Source organism: Salarias fasciatus, chromosome 12, assembly GCF_902148845.1.
Source record: "Salarias fasciatus chromosome 12, fSalaFa1.1, whole genome shotgun sequence".
Taxonomy (NCBI): domain Eukaryota; kingdom Metazoa; phylum Chordata; class Actinopteri; order Blenniiformes; family Blenniidae; genus Salarias; species Salarias fasciatus.
In genome coordinates, this window is record NC_043756.1 from 28,177,608 (window position 1) to 28,201,347 (window position 23,740).

At 44.8% G+C, this 23,740-nt stretch overlaps 2 protein-coding genes across 4 annotated transcripts; both read left to right on the forward strand.

Moving 5' to 3' along the window:
- The first annotated feature begins 2,956 nt into the window (after window positions 1-2,956).
- Window positions 2,957-6,352, forward strand: LOC115397608 (serine/threonine-protein phosphatase 6 catalytic subunit). The gene is made up of 7 exons (XM_030104009.1): window positions 2,957-3,060; window positions 3,956-4,051; window positions 4,130-4,195; window positions 4,288-4,429; window positions 4,511-4,590; window positions 4,891-5,100; window positions 5,378-6,352. The coding sequence occupies exons 1-7, from the start codon at window positions 2,986-2,988 to the stop codon at window positions 5,624-5,626; spliced, it is 918 nt and encodes a 305-aa protein (XP_029959869.1). The 5' UTR covers window positions 2,957-2,985; the 3' UTR covers window positions 5,627-6,352.
- Window positions 6,353-6,785: 433 nt separating this feature from the next.
- golga1 (golgin A1) lies at window positions 6,786-22,151 on the forward strand. Of its 3 annotated transcripts, XM_030104004.1 has the most exons (24): window positions 6,786-6,956; window positions 9,020-9,321; window positions 11,509-11,599; window positions 13,346-13,420; window positions 14,505-14,602; window positions 14,684-14,716; window positions 15,805-15,933; window positions 16,078-16,247; window positions 16,385-16,496; window positions 16,581-16,664; window positions 16,808-16,933; window positions 17,277-17,372; window positions 17,847-17,942; window positions 18,021-18,116; window positions 18,210-18,350; window positions 18,541-18,615; window positions 19,086-19,175; window positions 19,731-19,833; window positions 20,271-20,431; window positions 20,593-20,751; window positions 20,836-20,895; window positions 20,973-21,218; window positions 21,323-21,409; window positions 21,837-22,151. In XM_030104004.1, exons 2-24 carry the CDS (start codon window positions 9,193-9,195, stop codon window positions 21,915-21,917), a joined length of 2,538 nt encoding a protein of 845 aa, XP_029959864.1. In that variant the 5' UTR covers window positions 6,786-6,956; window positions 9,020-9,192; the 3' UTR covers window positions 21,918-22,151. The 3 variants fall into 3 exon arrangements, with proteins under 3 accessions (XP_029959864.1, XP_029959866.1, XP_029959865.1); XM_030104006.1 differs by lacking the exon at window positions 15,805-15,933; XM_030104005.1 differs by lacking the exon at window positions 13,346-13,420.
- The last annotated feature ends 1,589 nt before the right edge of the window (window positions 22,152-23,740 follow it).

A 23,740-nucleotide genomic window follows, 5' to 3' on the forward strand; every position in this document is an offset into this window, starting at 1 on the left:
TTAGAAACTGTTCTTCTTAATCATCTTGGAGGATGATTGAGGAGAACAGTTTTCTGTTGATGTAACACACTTTTTGTGATTCTGCATGTGGAAGGATCCTGATGTGGCATCCATCAATGGCTCCTGCAGCCCGGCCAAACACCTGATGGCCAGCCAGGAGGGCAAAGCCGGCTCCAATATCCTCCATCTCCTCCTGTCTGGGGAAGTGGATAACGTTGTGAATGATCTCCATCATTTCATCCACAACACTGATCCACAACGTGGATGTTCCTGCAGACCGTTACTTGTGGCACGAGAAAGATGTCCGCCATCACTCTGTAGGACTCACCACAAGACAAGCCAGTAAATGGTGACCAGCACCTCCAGCTCGTGACTCCAGCCATGGGCTTTTTCCCACGGCAGCAGCAGTGCTCTCTCTGGAAACCCTGCAGGCTGGAGTCAAGTCACCTGTGGAAAAGAGAGTGTCCAGTATTGACACATTGTAACTGACCTGTGGATAATGCTGCAAGAGGCCTCTGTTCCGGGTGAAAGAAACAATGTTTGAAGATGTAATTTTTTTTTTTCAAATTTCGTAACACTTCTACCTTATTTGTGCTTTTACAGTGTTTTGCAGGTTCTGTTAAAGTTTTTCAATAACATTTTCTTTAACTCCGGGGTTTCTTTGTTAGACACCAGCTTATGCTTGATATCTTTTTTTGCTCAACAGTGTAAGTCATGTTGTATTCATGTATGTAGTGAAGACAGACATGAATAGTGCTAAGGATTAATGTGTTTAACTAATTAACATAATACCGTGTATAATAATAGATGATCTGATCAGATGGGTGACTAAAGGCAGGTGTGTGGAATACTGGTAAAATCATTTAATATACGTCAAGGATCTTAACTAATATATAGTATATAATTGCAGATATTACAGTGGTGAGAAATTTCTGAGCTCCTGTTGTTATTCTTAACTGTGCTCCAAGGAGATGAATAAGGACTTTACTGAAACCAGGAAATGAATTGGACTATGGATTAGTTTCCATACTTACACTGATGATACTCAGCTGTACATCGCCGTGTCCCCTGATGACTCAGGGCCAATAGAAACCCTTTTTAATTGTATCTCAGACATCAAGTCATGGATGGCAGTGAATTTCCTTCAGCTCAACTGGGAAAAAAACTGAGGTTTTAGTTATTGGTCCTGAAGGCCAGAGAGAGAAACTTTGACCAAAACTACAATATTTAAAACCAGAACCATCAGTTAAAAACCTGAGCAAGATTTTTGACACTGAGCTGAATTTTACTCCACAAATTAAATACATAACAAAGATTGTTTTTCATCATCTTAAAGATCCAGCCAGAGTCGCCCGATACTCTCTCAGGCAGGCACAACGGTGCTAATGCAGCATTTATGTCTGTCGGCTAGACTACTGTAATGCCTTGCTCTCTGGCCTTCCCAAAAAGAGTATTTCAAACCTCCAATTATAGCAAAATTCATCCACACGTGTTCTGACGAGAACCAGGGGGTGGGCCCACATTACACCAGTTTTAAAGTCGCTGCATTGGCTCTCTGTCCGCTTCAGGATGAATTTTAAGGTTCTTTTTTTTTTATTATTAGATTTTAAATGTCTTAGAATTCTCACTCCTTCTTATTTAGCTAATCTGTTTTTACCGTACGGACCCTTACGAGCCCTGAGGTCCTTTAGCAGTGGTCTACTGTGTGTCCCAAAAGCCAGAATCAAGACCAACGGTGAGGCGGCCTTTAGCAACTATGACCCCTGCCTGTGAAACAGCCTGCCGGAGAACCTCAGGACCGCAGAGACTGTTGATATTTATAAAGGACTGCTAAAAACACCCCCGTTTAATCAGACTTTTAACTGTCTCCGTTTTCTTACGTGCTTATTTATTTTATTATGTAGGCGTTATTCTTTTAAGCTTATAAAATTAATTTTATTTATCCTACTTCAAGTATTTTATTCAGTCTTAAATTTCTGTCTTAAAGTTTGTTTTTTTAACCCCAGTGTTTCTTTAGACAGGCTGCTTGATTGTGGACTGTTCATGCCACGATGTTTATTGGTCTGATGTCAACGTTCTCACTCTGTTCTGTCTGTGGACTGTTTATATAGACACTACACTGTGATTCCTTCTTATTATCAAAGTCATTATCAATCTTTGAAATTTTTACCAATCAGTGTAACATCTTGAAGCCCTCTGAGGCAACTGTTGTTGTGATACTGGGCTATACAAAAATAAATTAATTGATTGATTGATTGATTGATTGATTGATTGCTTCTGGTTTGCTGCTGGTGGTGCTGTGCATGGGTCGCTTTGGCCCCGGCTAGTTGAGGGGATGCCCCTCTTAGATATGGGCTGACCCTTGTCTGTCGGGGTAGGGGGGCCAGGTGCCAGCACTCTCAGTGTTCCTGGCCTGTGACATTCCTCCCAGTGTGAATGGCCCAATGGTGGCATTGTCCCTGATCCATAGTGCCATGCTGTCTCTCTCTTATGTATGTCCTGTGTATGTATGTGTGCATGTATGTATGGTGTGACTATAATGTATATTGTGGGTGGGAGGAACGAGTTTATTTTGTAATGTTTTCTTCTTTTTAAATGATGTAAAGCACTTTGTGTTGCTTTTATGTATGAAAGGTGCTTTATAAATAAATACTGAATGTAAAATTTACTCTGATCTGAACAGAGGACTTTTGGAACACTGAGCACCAGTCCAGGAATGTCTCAGCGTGGAGCCCGGATCGTGGATGTGTCTCTTTGGAGTCAGTCCCTGAAGCATTAACTCCGGTTGCAGTAAACTTCTTGTCATTTAATTTCAGTTCAGTTCATATTATTCACGCAGCGGTGCCTCATGACCACAAAGAAACGGAAACACAAAGCGCCACCGCTGTTCTTGGACTATCCTGTAGGGGGCGATGGAGGCCGAAGCCACCAAATTTCCCTCTGCAGTCTTGCCGGAAGGTGCCCACGAAGAAGAAAGTGAGCAACATGGCGCCTCTCGACCTGGATAAATACGCAGAAATTGCCAAACAGTGTAAATATCTACCCGAAAATGACCTGAAGGTAAACCCAGCTTCCTCTGACTGTGTTTAATGAAGGGTTAATTTGTGTTCAGACTGCCGGCGTTTATCTTCACGCTGATTTATCATGTGACGACATAGTTAGCATCCATTAGCCTGTCATGCTAACTTCATATTGTTATCAACAAGTGCAAAACGCTGATCTAAGGTTTTATTCCATCCGTTTAAGCTTAGAGAAAGCCAGCAGTTTATTGAGTAATGTGTTACAAACATGCTCCGACGTGTTGCCTTAAGCTGACAAGACCACTTTTAGCCCCCAGCAGTGATTTGATGAAGCGAGTTATGATGTAATTCATCCTGTTAAACTGTAATTCTATTTAAAGTCATTAATGAATTGAGTTTTATGTTGATATATGTGGCATAACATAAAAATGCTTCATACATATGGTGTCAAACACGTTTTAGACCCCGTTTAGTTATTTTCAAGCCAAAACAGAAAACCTGTGCAGCGTTTTGGGGGTCTGTCACGCCAACTGTGCTCGTAGCCATGAGATGAAAATGTTAATATTTTCACAAAACAAACAATTACTAAAGAAAATGATGACAGTGTAAATTTAAAGCCATTTTTAATAAAACATTTCATTGCAGGATACAGTGAAATGTCTAAAATCTTCTCCTATAGCTGCTGCATAATGTGTGTTTTTACAAACAGAATGGTTTTGATGCCAGTGCTGGTTTGCTATCTTTCATGCCCATATCCCAGCACAGGCCTCTGTGCTGTTGTTTTCATTTAGTCATTTTGTTAAGAGTTTGGACTGAAGTAATTAGTAAATTGTTCAAGTAATTCGAGAAGACTGACTGTAAATCCAACATCTACCATTATAATTAATCAGTCATTCTTGTTTTTATATATGTCATCTGTTACCTCATGTGGGTAGCGATTGTGTGATTACGTCTGTGACCTCCTGCTGGAGGAGTCCAACGTCCAGCCGGTTTCGACCCCGGTGACAGTGTGTGGGGACATCCATGGACAGGTAAAGATGTCAAAACACATCAACATGTCACACAAACATCCAAACTTGAGTGTTCACATTGAGTCTTCATGTCTGTAGTTTTATGATCTCTGTGAGCTCTTCCGAACCGGTGGCCAGGTCCCAGACACCAACTACATCTTCATGGTTTGTTAATATCCGTATTTTCTTGATGTATTCTTTCCAATGTGTGTTTGTGTCGGGATTTCTGTGGCTTACCTCTCCATCATCACCTCCAGGGCGACTTTGTCGACCGAGGGTATTACAGCTTGGAAACATTCACCTACCTGTTGGTGCTAAAGGCCAAGTGGCCCGACCGCATCACGCTGCTGCGGGGAAACCACGAGAGCAGACAGATCACGCAGGTTTATGGCTTTTACGGTGAGGAGTGCTCCATGGAGGCTCACGATCAGCCACTGTGAACGGCCTCATCCACTGACACCACGGTTCTCTGTGTTGCAGACGAGTGCCAGACAAAGTATGGGAATGCCAATGCTTGGCGCTACTGCACCAAAGTGTTTGATATGTTAACAGTTGCCGCTGTAAGTTCTATTTGTTTTTCCTGTGTGGTTGTGATGAGTGTGTGTTGTCAGTCGAGTGTGTCAAGGCTGCTGTTGTTGTGTTAATGTTTTAAAGTACCAAACAGTGTTTGTTCTGGAAAATGTCCTGGATTTTGACCCCGGGGCTTCCTCACTATGACCCGACAGTGGTAACGGACTTTCCAGTTCATTACCCCGAAGGAGGGCATTTAGGTCAAAGGTTGATGTTTGCTGTCCAGAGAGAAGTGCAAAGAAAATTGCTGAGTGCGTCTTTCTGTTTCATCGTGTTTCTTATTCCGACAGCTGATGGACGAGCAGATCCTGTGTGTCCACGGAGGCCTGTCTCCAGACATCAAGACATTAGACCAGATCCGAACCATCGAGCGGAACCAGGAGATCCCCCACAAAGGAGCGTTCTGTGACCTGGTGTGGTCGGACCCCGAGGATGTGGACACCTGGGCCATCAGTCCCCGAGGAGCCGGCTGGCTCTTCGGCGCAAAGGTCACAAATGAGGTACGTTTCTGAGGACGCATTTCAGTTCAGACCACACATACCCCAGTTTCATCATGAAGGACTGGACTGGTAATGTAGTGCCATGATAACCTTTAAATTTAAATATGTAACTTGTAAACTTATATGTCAGTATAAAAAATAAACTGCCTTCATCTTTTTTTTTTAATGGAAAATATCTCCACATTGATAATAAAACTGAAGTGGGGAGGTTTATCAAAACCTGAAAAGGCGACGTGTGCCTTTTTCACGTCTTATTTTCTTGTCGTTCCTCTCACAGTTCGTTCACATCAACAACCTGAAGCTGATCTGCAGGGCGCATCAGCTCGTCCACGAAGGCTACAAGTTCATGTTCGACGACAAGCTGGTGACGGTATGGTCGGCACCCAACTACTGCTACCGCTGCGGCAACATCGCTTCCATCATGGTGTTCAAAGACGCCAACACGCGAGAGCCCAAGTTGTTCCGAGCTGTGCCGGACTCGGAGAGGGTCATCCCGCCCCGGACCACCACCCCGTACTTCCTGTAGAGAGCGGCACGGACACAGACCGGGACTGTGGTGATCCCGCACATTCTGTATTATACATTTAGAGTATCTACGAGCATCTGTTGGTGCCAACTGCTTTCCCTGCTCTGTGCATTTAATGCCATTAATCTGCTGCTCCAATCATCACATGACAGCAAGTTTGCTGAACGGTGCCGCTCTGCTGTCGTCTTAGAGCAGTGGCTTCCAACCTGAGGTCTGGGGCCTCCTCGGCGGGATGCTAGAGATCAAAGGGGGGCTCCCATGAATTAGATTTGCACAGATTAAGACCCTTTCCACAATCCAGTAAAGTGCAGATTGCTATAATTCTGGTGTGCTGGTGGTGGGGGGCCTCACTGAAGCGTTCTCACAATTGGTTCACAGAACTTGCCGTAGCCAATCCAAAATGTTGGGAACCACTGACTCAGAGGAAGAACTGTAATTCACACTTGTGTAAAATGTTCATATTTATTGAAAGAAACTCCCCTTCACGTGAAATGAAGAATCAGAGAATGTTTCACTTTATTTTGTTATGGTAAAATTCATCCTCAGTGGAGTTCTGCACTTCGTGGATTTATGTGATTGTATAAATAAACATGTAAACCTGAGAGTTGGTGCGTCAATATGTCTTCTTTTTTTTTAAGCCTGTGCTATAATGGAGCTCTTGTAATTGTTTTTTCTGTGTTGCAATGCTGTTTTTAAATAAAACCGTTTGACAATGGTTGAAAACTATGAAATGGTGAATCTCCTTTCTTTACAACCAAAAAGTGAAATTCATAGATTTAGTACAGTACTAGTTTCAAAGCTATGCAAAAGAGAAAACTAATTCTGTAATTCTTTTGTAAAATTTTTATGAAACTATTTAGCCATTATTTGACTCCTGGAACTGCAGGTGACTTTTCCTGGGGTATAAACTGCTTGGGTCTATTTCTCCTGGTCAGTTATTAGGATGAATGGAAGATTAATAGCCTCTAATATCATCATCCATTCCTCTGTATTCTCATTTGTTTCTCATATTAAATTTCTCTATTTACTGTTGCTACACGCGATTTCCTGCCTGCAGAGGGCGCTGCCGTTTAGCTCCGCCCCTTTGTAATTGTGTCCAATCAGGAGCGGCCTCTCCGTGACGTCGCCAGTCACCTGCGTCGGGGTGATGACGTGTAACACGGGCGAGCAGCAGCTGAGCTGCGGCGCTTAGCTTGTCAGACGAGACCGAAGCGGAGAGTTCACGTTTCACCGCGGACTGATACGACTATTACCGTTCCCCGAGGTCCTGAAGCGCTCACATACTGTCAGAGAAGCAAACCGGAGGGGATAATTATCCGAGGGGAATACGGTAAGAGAGAAGAGCGAGCGAGCTAGCTGACAGCTAACTCTCATTGTTGTGGCTGGCGGAGCTAGCTGGCTAGCTGGCTAGCTGTCAGTCAAAACAGTCTGTGTAATTCCAAATTCATAATTGGATTATCGAAGCCAGTTTACAGCTGGACTCATCCACATTTCAGCTGGAAGGTTGAGTTATGGTAGACAAATATTAAGTTACCAACTCTGGAGAGTCTCTCTGAAGATCTATATTATTAATTCTGATAAACTTGCATGTCATTGAGGTTGAGCGATGGCTTTCAGAGACATTTAAAGGTCTGCTTGAGTTTACTGTGAACGGAAGGCATTGAGGAAGCAACGTTTATTAAACAGCTGTTGACACGACTCAGTTCCACTGTCTGTTTCGTTATTGAAGTCTTCAAAGTGTCGAGAAAACTATGTTATCTCCTGTTTCCTTTTGAGAAATGCGATGCAATGTGAAACTGATACTTCGATCTGCACATTGCAATCTGCTACAGTCATGCAGACATGGCATGTCGTCAAAACTTTTTTTTTTTAAGAGTGTTCCTCTTGCGATCGGAAGGAGCAGGTTCGATTCATCATCTCTCCCTGATGAAGTGTCTTTGAGCAAGACTGCTCACATTGGATGGATGGTGCACCCTATATGTGGCAGCAACAGTCATTAGTTTATAGAACTATAGCGACCAAGAGGTCAGAGAAGTAGACTTGGGATTGAAAGGTCACAGGTTTCTGCAGCAATACAAGTCACCACTGTGGATCGGTGAGCAAGACCTTTGACCTCCATCGCCTTAATGTGGCTGTCCACTGCATCCTCGAAACAGGATGGGTCAACGGGGGTGAAAGAATATCCTCATGGGAAACTGATAAAGCATGATTAGTTTACGTCTGTATTTGACGACTGCCAACTCCGCATGTGTGTTGAATTCATGTCAGCTGTGTCAGATGTCCTCATTAAACACTGGCAAACAACACTCTCACCAACGGACTATGGAAAGCGCAGCTTTAAATGCAGTTGTACATAGCCTTCTGAAGGGCTTAAATCAGTGATGGCAAACATGAGGCCTGTGGCCCAAAACCAGCCAACAAGAAGCTTCAATCTGGCCTGCTGCCAAACCAACAAGCAAATTATAAAAAAATTCAAAGAAAACATTTTTTTTTTTGCAAACTACTGAAGTAATTGAAATAATTAACTGAAATTAATGAATTAACTGAACTGCTGTTGAACTGAGAAGTGTTTGACACCCCTGGTCTAATGCCTTTTTTGTCACACTGTAAATGAAAACATAAAACTAAGTGCCATGTTTATTTTTTTTTTTTCACACAGCAACCTTGATATCCTTTTGTAGTTGAAATTACTTATAAATTGCACTTGTATTGTGAGAGGACATCTGTTTCAAAACTAGTCTCCTCAAGAACTGCCACAGGTACAGGCACTAATATCTGAAAGCTCCGTAGCTTTGACCAGTGGTGGGCCGCTGCACAGCTGCCGAGCAGACTCAGACACAAATAAAACACTAATTGATTCCCGAGCATTTACCCCTCATAAAATTTTATAGAATGAAAGTGTAGCAACAAACGCTGCGGAATGATTATCACTCGAGGTAGTTAGATGAAAAGCAAACGTAAAACATTTTCTTGTTGTTTCTCCAGGCCCATGAAATTTGAGGAATGCCTTAAAATGCCTGTAAATAAAATAAACATTTGTTTGGGAAATGCAATCAAGAATTACTCCACGTTCCTATTAATTTTCTTTTCTTGTAAAAGAAAGTGGTGATGGTCACACACTAGTAATGAACTTTTCATGTAGATCCTCCTCTTCGATGGTTAAATAAATCATTGGCATGTGACATGTTGAAGTGTGTTTCACAACATCTGTTTGTAACTCATGTTTACAAGGTAGCCAGATAGATAGTTAGGATTATTTGTGACACTATTAGTGGAAAAAAAGCCAAATAGAGAAAGAACAGAGTCAGCTGCACTTTTAAGCATGTGTAAGTGTTTCTGAGCTGCACTGAAGCAAATCACTGATCAATCCCGGCCTCTGTCCTCTCCTCCTAGATGTAGCAGAATGGAAACACGAGCACCAACCTGTGGCCAGCGGCACTGCGTCAGGACACGGCTTCTCTCCAGCCCTCGGAGCAAGTAGCCGTGAACGCCAATGCGTCCCGTGAAGCCGCCTGCTCTCCACCCATCGCCAATCGCACCTGAGAAGAGACGCTGAGAGGAACAACATGTTTGCTAAGCTGAAGAAGAAGATTGCAGAGGAGGCTGCCACGGCACCGCGGAGCGGCGTCCGGATACCTCGCACCATCAGCAAGGAGTCCATCACCTCGATGGGGGCAGACTCGGGGGACGACTTCGTAAGTCAGCGTTCCTCGCTTCTCTCTGGACCTGCTTCTGTTACTCACGCAGACGAGCTCTCTCTGCTTTTGGCTTATAAATGGTCTCCTCTTTTGTGACAAATGAAACATTTCTTCACTTTTAATGTCTGAATTCATTCACCTTCAGGTGCATGTTATAGATTATTAGTCGAAAGTTCTCACACCAATACATTTTCAGGAATTTGTTGAGCCAATGATCAGTGATAAATTTAACAGAGCCTTTATAAGAAAATGTCTAATCTTATAATTCATCCAATTTATTCATAATGCAACCATCTGGATGTTCTAGATCTCTGATTCTAATTCCTTTTTTTAATTTGGAAGTTGAAGAAAAGTCTTTCGTTAGTTTTTGTGGATTCATTGTCATCTTAAAGTCTGATAATCCCAAACACATCGTCTGGATGATGTTCTCACACTTTAAGAGCTCAAAGAAAAGCATTAATAGAGTTTAAAGAGCAAACTGAACTCTGTATGTGAGACAAATGGAGTGATCCAGATTGAATTTACTTTAACATTTTGTGTCGAACAGGCCGCTAACAGGCGCTGGCCTTTGTTGTCCACATGCAGTGTTTTAAGGTAAAATAAAGCTCTCGTCTCTGAACAGGATACAGAAACACAGACAGCAGGACTTGTTGGCTCCTTCATGCAGAACAGCAGATTCTAATAACAGGAACAGCCAGCTGGTTACACACACTGCCTCTGTGCTGCAGAACAAAATTACCTGCACGGTATTCCCAGTTCTACAAGTTCCTAATATCACTTGATCACAGTTACCGCTGACTAATTACTTGGCAAAATAGCCTGTCGAGTTTGAGGAAGATGCTCTATAGTCTGGAGGAAAGAAACCAGAAGAAGCAGCAATGGAACAGCTGAGATGAAATGCTAACCGCTAACTATTTAACCTCTAATCACAGCTACAGTATCATTGAAGACACCAGTGCAGGGAATAGACACAGGGGCATTGTGGGTCTCTGCAGCTCTGTTTTCATGGTGTGTTGTTCGGTTGGTGATTTGTTTGCAGTGTGAACAGACTGAACCGGTATCTGGGGCCTGACTTCATCCATCATGAACCAAAGGCTGTTGGCATCCTGTGTGTGTTCCTCCTCCGGGGCAGTGCTGTGAATTTAGGCCACTCGTCGTCACGTCGGGGATCCTCTGGCAGCTCCTGTCGATGGCGATGGCCACGGGCCGCTGCCCTAGTAATCCCCACTCTGGACGGATAAGAGCCTTTTATGGCCTCCGCCCAGAGCTGCCGCAGCAGGAACGCTGTAGACGTGACCTCTTGTTTAATATTTTTTAAGAATTTTTTATTTTGCTTGACCGGGTGTGAATTTACACACCAGTAGATTGAGATCCGTGCTGTGACAGGAGCTCAGAGCTGCCATTCAGGCAGTTCTGGATAACCCGGGTTGGGCGTGACAGGCATGGCATTAGAACAAAGATAACTTACTGGATGGCCTCTTCTGTGCTGTGTGTATTCCCTCAGGCTGCTGGTGTCAAACCACACGCGGTCACACGAAGCTCACTTTGGTATTTTCCAACACTTGATTGTATCTCTGTCCCTGCAGAAGACAGAGTTTTTATCTGAACGTGAAATGTAAATGTAAATAAACAAATCAGCATTTTCTTTCTTAGCGGTGTGGTGGGTCAGATTAGAGCCACCCGTCGTCAGGTTTTGGCCAAAGGAAAAGAAACGTCCCTGAGCGAGGCAGCATTCAATGAAAATGAAGGAAGGAAAATGTGCAGATTGGTTTCTGACTCCTGGGATCATCTCACTGTGAATATTTTGATTTGTTTCTCCTGTTTCTTGGATTCGCTTTAAATTCTGCGCTGCTATTTCTTCCTGGACGAATGTTGCAGTTGTAGTTTGTGAAAGCTGTGTTTCCTGTGAGCTGACCGGGTGGTTTCAGACTCCGAGGCTGTGGCGTCGTCTCGGTTACACTCTGCTAAATAATTTAACGTCAGCAGCTCTGCCGGCCGTTTGCTACAGTCAGTTTCTGACACAATGAAAACACGGCGGCTGCTCAGAGCTGCCTTTAATCATTCACTCCTCTCCAGTCTCGTGATCACATACCAGTGACACCAGATCGGGTTGAGGTCATGTGACCACATAGCTTTCATTAAAACCTTACGTGTGTGTGTGTGTCTCTCTCTCTCTCTCTCCAGGCGTCTGATGGCAGCAGCTCCAGGGACGATCTGCCCGCCCAGCTCCTCAGGAGAAATGATCAGATCCGGAAACTGGAGGCTAAATTGTCAGGTAAGGATGGAGGTCAGAGGTCACACACCCACAGGCATCAGTACACGTGATCGCCAGTGCAAAGCAGTGATTCCTCGAGCGGTTACATTGAAAAACACGCAACAAATCACTCCGAGGTGCATCTTGGAAAATTAGAATAGAACGGAAGCTTTCATCTTTCTGACACCAGCACCTGAAATATTTAAATTTCAGTGAAAATATTACTGTTGTGACTGTAAAATTTACTTCTTTAAACACTCAGGCGACATTATCAACTAATTTTGTCCATTTAAGTGAATTTTATTCCTTTTCATTTGGTCATTATTTTTGCATTATTTTGGTAATTAAGTCTCTCTCTTGACATTTTTGAGGGTTTTTTTTTAATTGAAATGACCTCCTATATTAAATGATCAAGGACAAAAATGTCCACATGATAAAACAGCTTTAACGATGTTTTTAAATGAACTCCTTTAAAAAAAAATTAATCCAACCCTGCTCAACAACTATCAAATATTTAAATATCTTATCGCAATTAATCGTGATTAATTCATGGAGAACTGTCAACAATTAACTTTTTTAAAGTTGAGATTCATTGCAATGAAGAATCTAATCCTCATAAATCAGTCCCAATGTCAGGAAAAAAACCACTATTATCCTCTAGTTCTTTTCTTTGACCCAATTGGCAGACCTCAATGGAAAATTGACAGCACTAGATGATGGAGTTGCTGATTGCCGAAAAAGAGGAATTTAAGTGATATTCTTATAATCAAAACTTCAAACATAAAAGATTGTTAAATAAATAATCTGATATATCAAGAGTTCAAGTTAGTGCTGCAGAACAAATATATCCTGACTGTATTATACAGACTGACTGGACTGTATTAAATGTTTCTATGTGTATTCATACTCTACACAAAGAAAACTTTAATTAATCCAGATTGATTTCAAAACACTTAATAACTTCAACATATTCTGCATCAATTATTTGCATTTAAAGTGATATTTAACATAGATTTTATGTTCACCGTTTATCGTAAATCCATGGTTAACATCCTGATAAATTATTCAATTTGTGGAACCTGTGTTCATATTCAGGGATGATTTTAGTTTAGATTGTAAATTAAAATGATGCATGAAGGTCGAAATGTTTTCTCAGACATAAAACGTGTTGAAACATGAGTTCGGTTCCGTTTACGCGGCAGCGTTTTCAAGTGAAAACCAAAAACTTTCATGACATTTTGAGTGACGTTCACATGACAGCGCTGCTCGGAGAAACTGAAAACGCAAATGATTGAAAGCACTCAGACTGTGTGAAGCAGAAACGCTGCTGCGGCTCGTGCTCAGAGTCGGCGGTTCCTCTGTTCTCGCTCAAGACGGTCACTGAGCTTTCATGACAAACAGCCTCAGCCGCGCCGTTTTCAGTGTTTCCGCCACTCAAGATGCGTTTTCACTTGAAACGTGTAAACGCGGAGTGTTTTCCTGGCGTCCCGTCCTCCTGGGGGGCTTCAGGGACTCGACACCCTGAGAAACGGTCGATCCCTTTTGGTTTTTATCGGATCAGAAACTCATTAGTAGATTCCATTATTTCTCATGTTTTCCCTTTTGTTTTCTCCCTCTCCTTCTTTGGTCGCCTCCCCTCCTCCTCCTCCTCCTCCTCCTCCTCTTCCTCCTCCTCCTCCTCGTGTGTTTTGTGTGATGATATGTGTGTGTGTGTGTGTGTGTGTGTGACTGCCCCATCCCATCATCCCCTGCCTCCCCACACACTAGACTACGCTGAGCAGCTACGCATTATGCAGAAGACCAAGGAGAAGCTTGAAATTGCGTTAGAAAAGCATCAGGATTGTACGTACCTCGACTCTCGCCCCCCTCCCTCCCTCACCCGTCCGTCCCTCACCTCCACCTCCACCTCCGCCTCCGCCTCTCCCCGGGATGCCACACACACGCCTTTAATCCGCCCGCTGTGCCGATACTTCTGCTTTCCTCGGCTGCTTGATGCTGATCTGACGAGCGGAGCTTCCATGAAGGTTGGGACGGTGTGTGAAATGGGTCCAAGCTTTTCACATTATTCAAACCGTTTGGAGAAGACACACATTTGTCCCAGCCTTTAAGCAGATGTGGGATTTTAGAAATGTTTTAATGTCCATGATTCTAGTTCCAGGTGTTTATATCAAATCCGTGTTTTGGCTGTGCTGTGTCGATCGAGCTAATGGAATCGTCATTAATGAGAGTTTCCTTGGGTGTGTGTGTGGATGTTTCCTGCTGGCGGAGTGTTTCCTGCTGCTCGCTCTGACCTCTGCCCTTCCCGAAGACTCTGAGCTGACCTCTAACCTGATATCTCCTCGCTGTGCTCGGCGTTTCTCCTCACGCAGCAGAAAGCTGAAGCGTGAAATTAGAGCGGCCATAAATCCTCCGCTGAATAATTAGCTGAACCACGGACATAATTCTCCAGTTGATTGGATAATGACTTTCCTCTGTCACTGTGTGACAGTGTGCCTCTTTTTTAATTTTTTTACATGTCGTTATGGGAGTCAGGCTTAATAACCTGCAGGTTTTTGTGAAGCTGTTAGAATTCCAAGTCCTTGTTATTGACTTGATTTGAGAGCAGTGAGACTGGAGGAATCTGTGCTTGTTGTTGACGCTGCAGCTTCTCTGGGCTTTCAGTCTGGTCTGATTCCCTCCCAGTGGGCTTCCCGTCTTTCCACACTCGCTCCAGCTTCACTCTGCTTCACTCGTCCTCAGTTTCCATCCATCGCCCGTCTCTGCCTGAACGAACACCCCTCCTAATCCGAGGCTCGCTCTTCACGGCTACTAACGGCGCCGCTCCCCGTGCTCTCTGCAGCGCGTCGGCTCGCTTTGGTCGCATACAAACCTCTTTTCTCTGTCTGGTCTCCATCTTCCCTCCTCCTCTCTGTCTCCCTCTGCTCAGCATCCATCAAGAAGCTGCAGGAGCAGAATGATTCTCATCAGGCCAGCAGAGCCAAACTGGCGGAGGGGATGGCTCTGGCTCTGGAGAAGAAGGACCAGGTAGAGACGCCTCGCTTTCTGTTCACCAGCAGATCCGATTTTAAACTCGTGTTTTAAACTCTGTCTTTGCTTTCCCTGCAGGAGTGGATGGAGAAGATGGCCAGTGTAGAAAAGGCAAGTCTAAATCTGTTTTCATGGCGAAAGTCAAAAAATGCAGCTTTTTGAAAAGACTCTGACTTGTAGGTTGGTGAAGTACTGCTGCCCCGCATGCTCAGTTTAAACAGTTCTACTCAGTGGATGGACTGTAAGGAGAATGATTTCATCCACAGTGTTCGGACTTCCAGTCCAGACTCTCCTGGATTTGCTAGTTTTAGAGTTTGACGGTCATCGTGACGATAATCCTAATTTGTTGTCTGACCTCATGAATATTCATTTTCTCCCATTGTTAATGTTTATAGTGTGTAGTTCTGGCCCAGCATGAAAGCTACAGTGTTTTCAGTTTCTTCCGTCACCTTGTAAATGGACTTTGCTTTCAAAATTATCAATCTGATAATTTTCAAAATATCAATCTGAAAGCCTTTATTGTGAAGGGAGAAGGTTCAGCCGAGCGTGATGTCCAGCTGGTAAAGTTGTGTTGTGGAGTTTTGGTTTCATTGTGAGCATGGAGAGTGAAGTGCGTCGAGTCTGATTCTTCCTTTACTGCCTGCTGGTGGCTGGGAAACACGTGCCAACAGTGATGAGAAGCTGAAAATGTGTAAAACTGTGAAAATCGGCAAGTTTGACAGTAGACCTTCAGCCCCTGTGGGGTTTTCCTGTTCTTCAGTTCTCCTAAGACCAAAAAAATAAGGTCTGAATGTCAACTGCAAACTGTAGTCTTTATAAAGGTTAAGAATATTGAATGCTCGTTCTCTAGAGAGCAGGTGATTGAAATGTTAGTTTGGATAAACGTTGGAGAAAGTTTGGATCTGATTCTGAACTAGTTTTCTATTCCAACAAATTTGCAAAGATGATTTTAGAATAATTATAAATGAAGCATTGTTTGTGCTGAAGTCTGGAAAGGGGAAAAGGCGGCACGTTTCACCAGGTTTCTTATGTGAAACTGGTCGCTGCTCCTAAGACCCTGTTTCAGTGAAAACTCATCGATTTCACATTCACTCAGCAACATTTTGAAAATAAGTTCTGTTTCTTCAGAAAAGCTGAAAACGGAGTGGTTTTCATGTCTGCAGCTGACGGAGGGTTTAACGTAGCTGTCGTCTGTTTAGGAGAAGGCCGCCCTGTCGGGCCGGATAGAGGAGATGATGGAGCAAAGCTTAGCGCTCTTCCAGAAAAGAGACGACCTGGATGAGCTGGAGGGCTTTCAGCAGCAGGAGCTGGCTAAAGTTAAGCACATGGTGCGTACAGACCGCAGCTGCTCCAACACTCTGAACAGAGAGCTTCTTCCAGAGCCTGACTGTGGCTCGGTTGAGTTGAAGGCAGCGCTTTCCTTCATGCGACTCTCCTGGATTGTGATTTCTGTCCTCGCTGGTGTCCGTCAGCTGCTGAGGAAGGAGGAGCTGCTGAGCCAGCGGGAGCAGGAGCTGCAGCAGAAGGAGGCCGAGGTCCAGTCGGCGAAACGCAGCCTGTCCGAGGCTCGGGGGAGACTCCAGGCTCTGGAGCGGCAGCACGAGGACAGCCAGAGACTCAACTCCGAGTTTGAGATAGAGAGGTAACAGAAGAACCACCTGTCTTAGAACTGCATTGTTAAAAAAAAAAAAGTCCCTCTTATGCATTTTTTTTAGAATTGTGTATCAGTCCATATAATTACATAAAGCTGTGTGTCATTAAGCCTGTTTCTCTGTGCAGAGAGGAGCTGCTGCTGCTCCGAGAGGAGGCCGACAAGAAGATCAGCGAGCTGGAGGCACGATGCCAAGACCTGCAGTCCGTCATCCAGCAGGTCTCTGAAGACTTCCAGAAGGTCTGTCCCAAGCACCAGCTGAACCCTGCCCCCCCCCAGACTCACTCCCACCCTGCTCTCATCGATGAAATGTTGCTGTTTCAGTCCCAGAGCATGGTGTCGGCTCTGGAGAAGTCCCTCCACGATCTGCAGAGTGAGCACGACGCCCTGAAGCTGCAGCAGCAGAAGGTGAGACTCGTGGACCTGCGTTATGTTGACAGGAGAAACATGACGTGGTCAAAGTGGACCATGAGAAGCATTTTGAATTTAATGGGACATTTAATTGGACGTTCGAGAGGATGACTGCTTCTCTGACACCTGTCTCTGGTCAGGCTGCCGTGACGGAGGAGGAGAAGGAGCGCTCGTTGGCCGACCTCCAGAAGAAAGTAACCTCGTTAGAACGGCGACTGCAGGGGAACCTGAGCCAGGACGAGCACCTGCAGGAGCTTCTGCAGGAGGTGAGGAGCAGGAGCCGGAGCTGAGGCACCCATCAGCAGAATCCCAGGACAAACACAGGCTTTAAATCCCCGTCTGAGTCAGGAATGATCTTTTATCAATGTCTTCTCGTTCTGTAGCTTCTAGAATGGTCCTGCAGGCCAGACGGTCCAGGCTGAGCTTTGAACCGTGTGTTTGACACGGCTGAGAGGTGGTGGAATGCTGAGCATTTTATCGCTGAACCTTATCTCTGAACATGGAGTTTTTTTACTTCTCGGTCCAAAAACATGTTTGTGCCTCAGTTGATTCTAACGTTGACGCTTTTTTTGAAACACTCATGAATCTTGGTTGTCTTCATCTTTACAGAAGTCCAGCCTGGAGCAGAGTCTGGAAGAATCCAGAGCGGAGCTTCTGGCTGTTCGGACCAACCACGCTGACACGGTCAGCTCTCTGGAAGCTCAGGTGAACCAGGAAACTCTGAACCATCAGATTTCTTTGTGAATTAACTGCGAAACACTTTAATCTACACTGACCTGTTAGGCTTTGAACAACATCATCATTTCTGTTGTAAAAAAGCAGATGGAGACAATTTCAGAATAACATAAAATGTAAAAATGACAAACAATAGTTTATGAGAGAGAATACTAAATAGTATCAATTCTCAATGAAAAAAAAAATCGATTTTTGGACAAAAAAAATTGTAAAAACAAAATATCCAAATACCATTGTGAGTCACTGTTTTTCCCACTCATATTTTTATGTATTATTAAATTATTTCCTGAAGTTTTTAACTTTTTTTTTTGGTGGCTCGTCATAAATCCGGCATCGTTTTCATTGTTTCCATGTAAACACTGAAATGTAAAACCGATGTGTTTTCACTCCAAACGTCTGTCATGTGAAGTTGGTGTGAACGGCATCCGTCTCGTCTGTCCTCAGGTTTCCAGGATGAGCTGCAGCATCACGGAGCTGCAGACTCTCCTCAGACACAAAGACGACTCGTCTCGGGCCTACAGAGAGAGAACAGACACACAGGTTGCTCTCTCACACAGCTCGACCCGGTTCCAGAGGCCGACGTCTCCCTCCAATCATTTATCATGGTTTCTGCTTCAGATCGCGGACCTGGAGCGGCAGGTGTCGGAGAGCGGCGAGAGGCTGAAGAGCGCCGAGCAGCAGCTCACAGAGAAACAGCAGCAGCTGGAAAAACTGGTGGGGAACGGATTCAGTGAATGAAAGAAGCAAGATTCTCAGAGTTTAAACTGTTTCTCTGACTGCGTGTGTGTGTGTGTGTGTTTGGTGCAGCAGGGAGAGTGGAGCGCAGAAAAAGCCTTCCTGGATCAGCAGCTGTGTTTGTTGGAGCAGCAGAGTCAGGAAAAGGCCGGCCGGCTGGAGGACAGCATCGGCTCTTTAGAGACAGAGAAACGGACGCTGGCGGACAGAGTGGTGCGTTCAAAACCTCATCATGATTTATCAGTTTGAGTTCAGTCCCGCCAGCTCCAGACTGTTTTTACATGAAAAAAAGCGAGGTTTTCAGGTTTAGTGTAGCTTCCACTGGTTTAATCTTTATCGGGAGGAAGTCTAGAATAACATGGATTGAGCGGATCGTTGACTGAGTTGTGCTTTTGTGCGTCAGGCTGATCTGGAGAAGCAGGCGGTGGAGACGAACCGCAGCCTGCAGCAGCGAACCGAGGAGCTGGAGCAGTGCAGGGTGAGAGGCACCACAACACAACACCACATTTAAAATGAACCCTTTAACTGCTTTAGGTTTCATCTGAACCAAGAAGCCGGAGTGTAAATATTTACTTGTTTATGGAAAGAAGCAAGTAATCCAGTCCAGTTAAACTACATCATGTAAACACTTGGATCAGATTGGATTAGATGGTCTCAAATACAGACATGAATGACTAAAAAAGTAGTTTTGAATTGTAACATTAAAACACATTGATTTACATCAAGACAGAAGATGAAAACAGATGAATAATGAATACAGGTCAGAACTTATATTTATTTTAATTAAACTAACATTTTTCTGTAATGTAAATTTAATTTATATATTTATATAGTACTTTCCAATTACTTGAGGTGTCTGGATCGTGTTGGGATGTCACTCTGTATGTGTGTGTGTGTGTGTGTGTGTATGTGTGTCCTCACTCTGTCTGGGTGTGTGTGTTTGCTCAGGCGGAGCTGAGCAGCCGGCAGACGGTGAGCACGGAGATCGCCAAAGCTCTCGAGGAGAGCCGGCGACAGAAGGAGGAGCTGCAAATGCAGGTCTGTGCACAAACGCCAAACACACACCATCAAGTGTTGAGTGGCTGACATCTGGCCGCTGACGCCCTCTGGGTTGGAGTCGTGTGTGTGTGCGTGTGTGTGTGTCAGTGGACCGGAACGTCCTCTGATCTGCTTGAGGCGCCGTTTCCACCACAGCGTTTCAGTGTGAATGTAAAGCAAGAATAGAGACTGAGAGTCGGGACTGTCTGGACGCCGCCATGTTTCTACTGTGTGTTTCTACTCACACACGTGCAGAACAACTCAGTGCAGCGGCGGCGGCGTTCAGTCGCGTTCAGTCTCCCCACAGATTCCTCGAGCTTTTTCATGATGTCTCACCTCTTGAGATGGAACTTTTGGAAAAAGCTCAGGTTTAGTCCCCATTTCCAAAAAGTTGTTTTGAGATTAGTATTTGGAAAATCATTGTTGTGTAAACAGACACTAAGAGTGTGTGTGTGTGTGTGTGTGTGTGTGTGTGTGTCTGTGTGTGTCTGTGTGTGTCTGTGTGTGTCTGTGTGTGTCTGTGTGTCTGTGTGTGTGTCTGTGTGTCTCTCTCAGATGGGAGAGATGACCACGTCTCTGCAGGCATCATATCTCGATCTGTCCACCACCAGAGAGACGCTAACGCAGAGGGAGGAGGACGTCAGAACACTGCAAGATGGTACACACACACACACACACACACCTTTTTTTTTATTCCCCAGTAAAACATGTCAGGTTTGTTGATACTGAGATATTGACTTTGACTGAATCATCCAGTCAGTTTCTTCTCCCTCTTCTCTCTGTTTTGTCGCCTTAAACTTCTTCTTTTTCTGGCCTTTTCCTAGCATTTTGACAGAAATGAAAGAAATCTTTAATATTTTCAATGAGATCCACATTTTAATGTCTGAATTTTTATCAAGTGTAACAGAAATTAATAATGAATACATTGATGTTGAGTTCAAAATCACAACGATCCAAGACGGAGCAGACAGTTCAAACCCAATCTTCCAACGATTGATCTTTCAGTCAGATTCCAGACGTGGATGTATTTTTGAATTTGCAGCTAACGCATGGTGTATTTCTGGAAGCTGATGTGTGTGTGTGTGTGTGTTGCAGAGGTGCAGACTCGGCAGGCGTCCCTGCTGCAGCTGCAGGAGGAGGCCGAGCGGCTGCGAGCGCAGCTGGAGCAGACGGAGCAGGACAAAGAGACGCAGCTGCGCCAGCTGCAGGAGGAGCTGCTCAGCCAGACGCAGCAGCTGGACGGCTACCAGGCCCGGGTGAGCACGCACACACACACACACACACACACACACACACACACACACACACACACACACACACACACACACACGCACGCACACGCTCTGGATTCCACCCCCCTGGACCCTGACTCACCAGAACCCAGACCTGATCCTTTACCTTCCTGTGCTTGCTGCAGATCTCCTACCTGGAGGTGGAGGTGGAGACGCTGACGGAGCAGCTGCACAGTCCTGAAGTGTGTGAGGAGGATCAGAACGGCAGCGTGACGGTGGACGACCTGGATCACATCCAGAAGGTCAACCGAGAGCTGGAGCAGCAGCTGAGCGACAAGAACAGGGTCAGTCTGTTATTTTGAAATGTCACTTAAAGAATGAAGTTTCAGTCGAAGATTCTGCTCATAGACTGAGATGCTGTCTTGCAGACCATCAAACAGCTGCAGCAGAGACTGGCGGAGCTGAAGAGGACTCTGCAGAAGGAGCTGGTAAGACCCTGATGATGAAGATGATGAAGAGGAGTCCCTCCGTCTCTCCCCTGACGTTCCCTCCTCTCTCTCTGCAGAAACTGAAGCCCGAGCCAGAGGCTGAAGGGAAGGAGAAGCTCCAGGAGAGCCGAGCAGAGAAGGCAGAGCGGGTTTGTCCGGAGCCCCCGGCGCCGCTGCCGCCGCCGCCGCCGGCGTCCAGCCCGAGTCCCCCGACCTCCAACACCACCGTCACCAACACCTCCGACCTCAACGACTCGCGGGAGATCAACTTCGAGTACCTGAAACACGTGGTGCTGAAGTTCATGTCCTGCAGGGAGGCGGAGGTGAGGCTGTGGTGGCCTGAACACACACACACACACACACACACACACACACACACACACACACACACACACCCTGACTAAACCCGAGCTGTGTCGTCCTCCAGGCGTTCCAGCTCATCCGAGCCGTTTCCGTCCTGCTGAACTTCACTCGAGAGGAGGAGGACATGCTGAAGCAGACTCTGGAGTACAAGGTCAGCGCTTCACTTCCCGCTCACCAAGCCTTATTCTGAAGGTTTCTAATGGAGTTTCTTATTGTTATTTTCTCATTTTGTCTCATACAGTCAGGTTTGACTTTTAGTCGCCATAAATGAAGCCAAAAATGAGGGAATAACGTAATAAATCAAGAGAAAGAGAAAACTGCAGTCGTATTGATGCTTTAATACTTTTTCTCTGCATTTGTGATATTCAGCCTGGTTTATTGATGAAATGAGAGATGCTTGTTTTTGGACTTGTGGGAATGAAACTGGAATGAAACCTATGTACGCACAGGAAGATCATGCAAACTCCTAGAGAGTGTGGAGTTAAATTTCTTGCCTCTAAAAGTGACTGACCGGTGGTAAAACACCCAGCTGGGCTCATTTAGTTGTGTTTGAGTTTGTCTTGCTTCTCTGTGTTCAGATGTCCTGGTTTGGATCCAAACCTTCTCCGAAGGGCATCATCCGGCCTTCCATCTCAGGCACGCCGTCTCACTGGAGCTGATGAGCAGCAGACGAGGAAACGCCCACCACTGACTCTAAACACACACACACACACACACACACACACTAGTGTGGCTGCAAATCGACCGAACGCTCTCGTCTCGCTGAGGCACATCACCTTTTATCAATCGTCTTGTTTTTCTTGTTTTCTACTGGAAAAAAAAAAAAAACAAAGGAAAGGAGTTAGCATGTGAGTGTGGGAGACAACATATCTGTTATTTACGAGCCTCCTCCACGGAAAGTACAAGCCTTCAAATAACTGATCTAACTGAAGACTCTCGGGGCTCCTCTAGTGAGAACTCGTCCCGACACACGATGGTGATCAGTTTATTTACAATGAACATTAAAGGTTCACACCTGTGTTAAAGGACCTGAGCTGTCAGCTTGGAGTCGGTGTTTTCCATTGAGTTCTGAGAGACTGTGGTGGCTGCAGCTCCCTTTGGGTCTCTGGGTGTCTCAGCATGAAAAAAAAGGCTTCATTCAGAAACTGGTGCCACACATTAAATCAGAGGTTTTCAACTTGTTTCCCTTCTGAGAGCCAAGATTGCCTGTAAGATGGACTTTGACATGTTCAGGATCCTTCTGATCATTTTCCACAGTCTCCTTAGTGAATGAGAAACACTGTCTAGGCTTAGGACCATTTTTAATATAACTTACTGTTTATATCGTTCAGGGTAGCTCTTACAGGGAATCCCAGTCTCTGCTTCTTACCTTAAAAGGAGTTCTTCATCGAAATGAGCATTTAAAACAGCTTTGTTTATTTACTTTAACTTCACCGGATTTGACCTTACAGTAGCAGTGGAGAAACTGTTTACTCGTAGTTTAGTGCAATATGTTGCTACCAGACTGTTTGGAATGACAGATTTATGCAAAAAGCCTGAGAACACTGGCACAAAGTGAAGCAGGAGGCTGTTTTCATTCACACATGCTGAAAACCTGTTTGTTGGATTTAATTTGGGATTCCACCGCTGTAGTTTCATACAGCCAGTTTCATTGAATGATCTTCCTGGAAACCAGCTTTCTTCTGACTGGCTGGCTCCTATGAAGCCGCCACCTTCTTTTTTTAATCTCCAGGCTGTAATTTGACACCAGCCTCGTGGTCCTGTCAGCCCCTGTTGAGCCATAGAGACATGACCATATAAGGAAATCTGGCTAGATTTCCTCTTTAATCTCAAACTCACTTGAACTATCAAAGTTTTTTCACTACCGTCTCTTTACATCCTCTCATCAAGCCTCTGTTTTAGGAGCGCTTATCCTGACCATCTTTAGAAATGAAGTTCTTGTAATTTGACACCAGCCTCATGGTCTTTGCGTGAAGGACATCTGTCACATCAGCTTGTCTCACATTTAAGGTAAACTCTAATCGCTTTAACTTTAATATGACAGCATTATAAATCAGCCTGTTTGGGACTATTATGGGATGTTTGCCTTTCCTAGGGAGCTGTGCGGCTCCGCCTATCGTGGGTCGATCTCCCTGTGTTGCAGGCTTGCTCCAGGTCCTTTAGCACCGGTGTGAATGGGGATGAAACAATGTGAACGCTCTACCTTTACTTGCCTTTGCTGATGTAAATGAAAGTACATTCCACTCGTCTATTTATATGGAGATCTGTACATACTGTATGCATTGAGAACTTTATAAGCCTGGATGTAAATGGATTGATGTGACCAGTTTGCAGTATTTATCATCATCTTGTCTCTGCCTCTGCTCGTCTATCACTCCTCTCTCTGTCTCCTGATCTGTTTGTCTCCTGGAAGTTTGAATTCAGGAGCGCGTTCATCACTTTGCGTTGTTTATCGACTGACGTGGTCGCCGAGACTCCGTCA

What these genes read in the sequence shown, in the direction of transcription:
- golga1 (XM_030104004.1), top strand. Translation starts at nt 9,193, where the DNA reads ATGTTTGCTAAGCTGAAGAAGAAGATTGCAGAGGAGGCTGCCACGGCA. An exon ending in AGCAGCAGCTGGAAAAACTG is followed by an intron (nt 18,117 to 18,209) that starts GTGGGGAACGGA and finishes TGTTTGGTGCAG; the next exon opens with CAGGGAGAGTGGAGCGCAGA. An exon ending in AGCAGACTCTGGAGTACAAG is followed by an intron (nt 21,410 to 21,836) that starts GTCAGCGCTTCA and finishes CTCTGTGTTCAG; the next exon opens with ATGTCCTGGTTTGGATCCAA.
- LOC115397608 (XM_030104009.1), top strand. Translation starts at nt 2,986, where the DNA reads ATGGCGCCTCTCGACCTGGATAAATACGCAGAAATTGCCAAACAGTGT. An exon ending in TACCCGAAAATGACCTGAAG is followed by an intron (nt 3,061 to 3,955) that starts GTAAACCCAGCT and finishes TCATGTGGGTAG; the next exon opens with CGATTGTGTGATTACGTCTG. An exon ending in GCGCAAAGGTCACAAATGAG is followed by an intron (nt 5,101 to 5,377) that starts GTACGTTTCTGA and finishes TTCCTCTCACAG; the next exon opens with TTCGTTCACATCAACAACCT.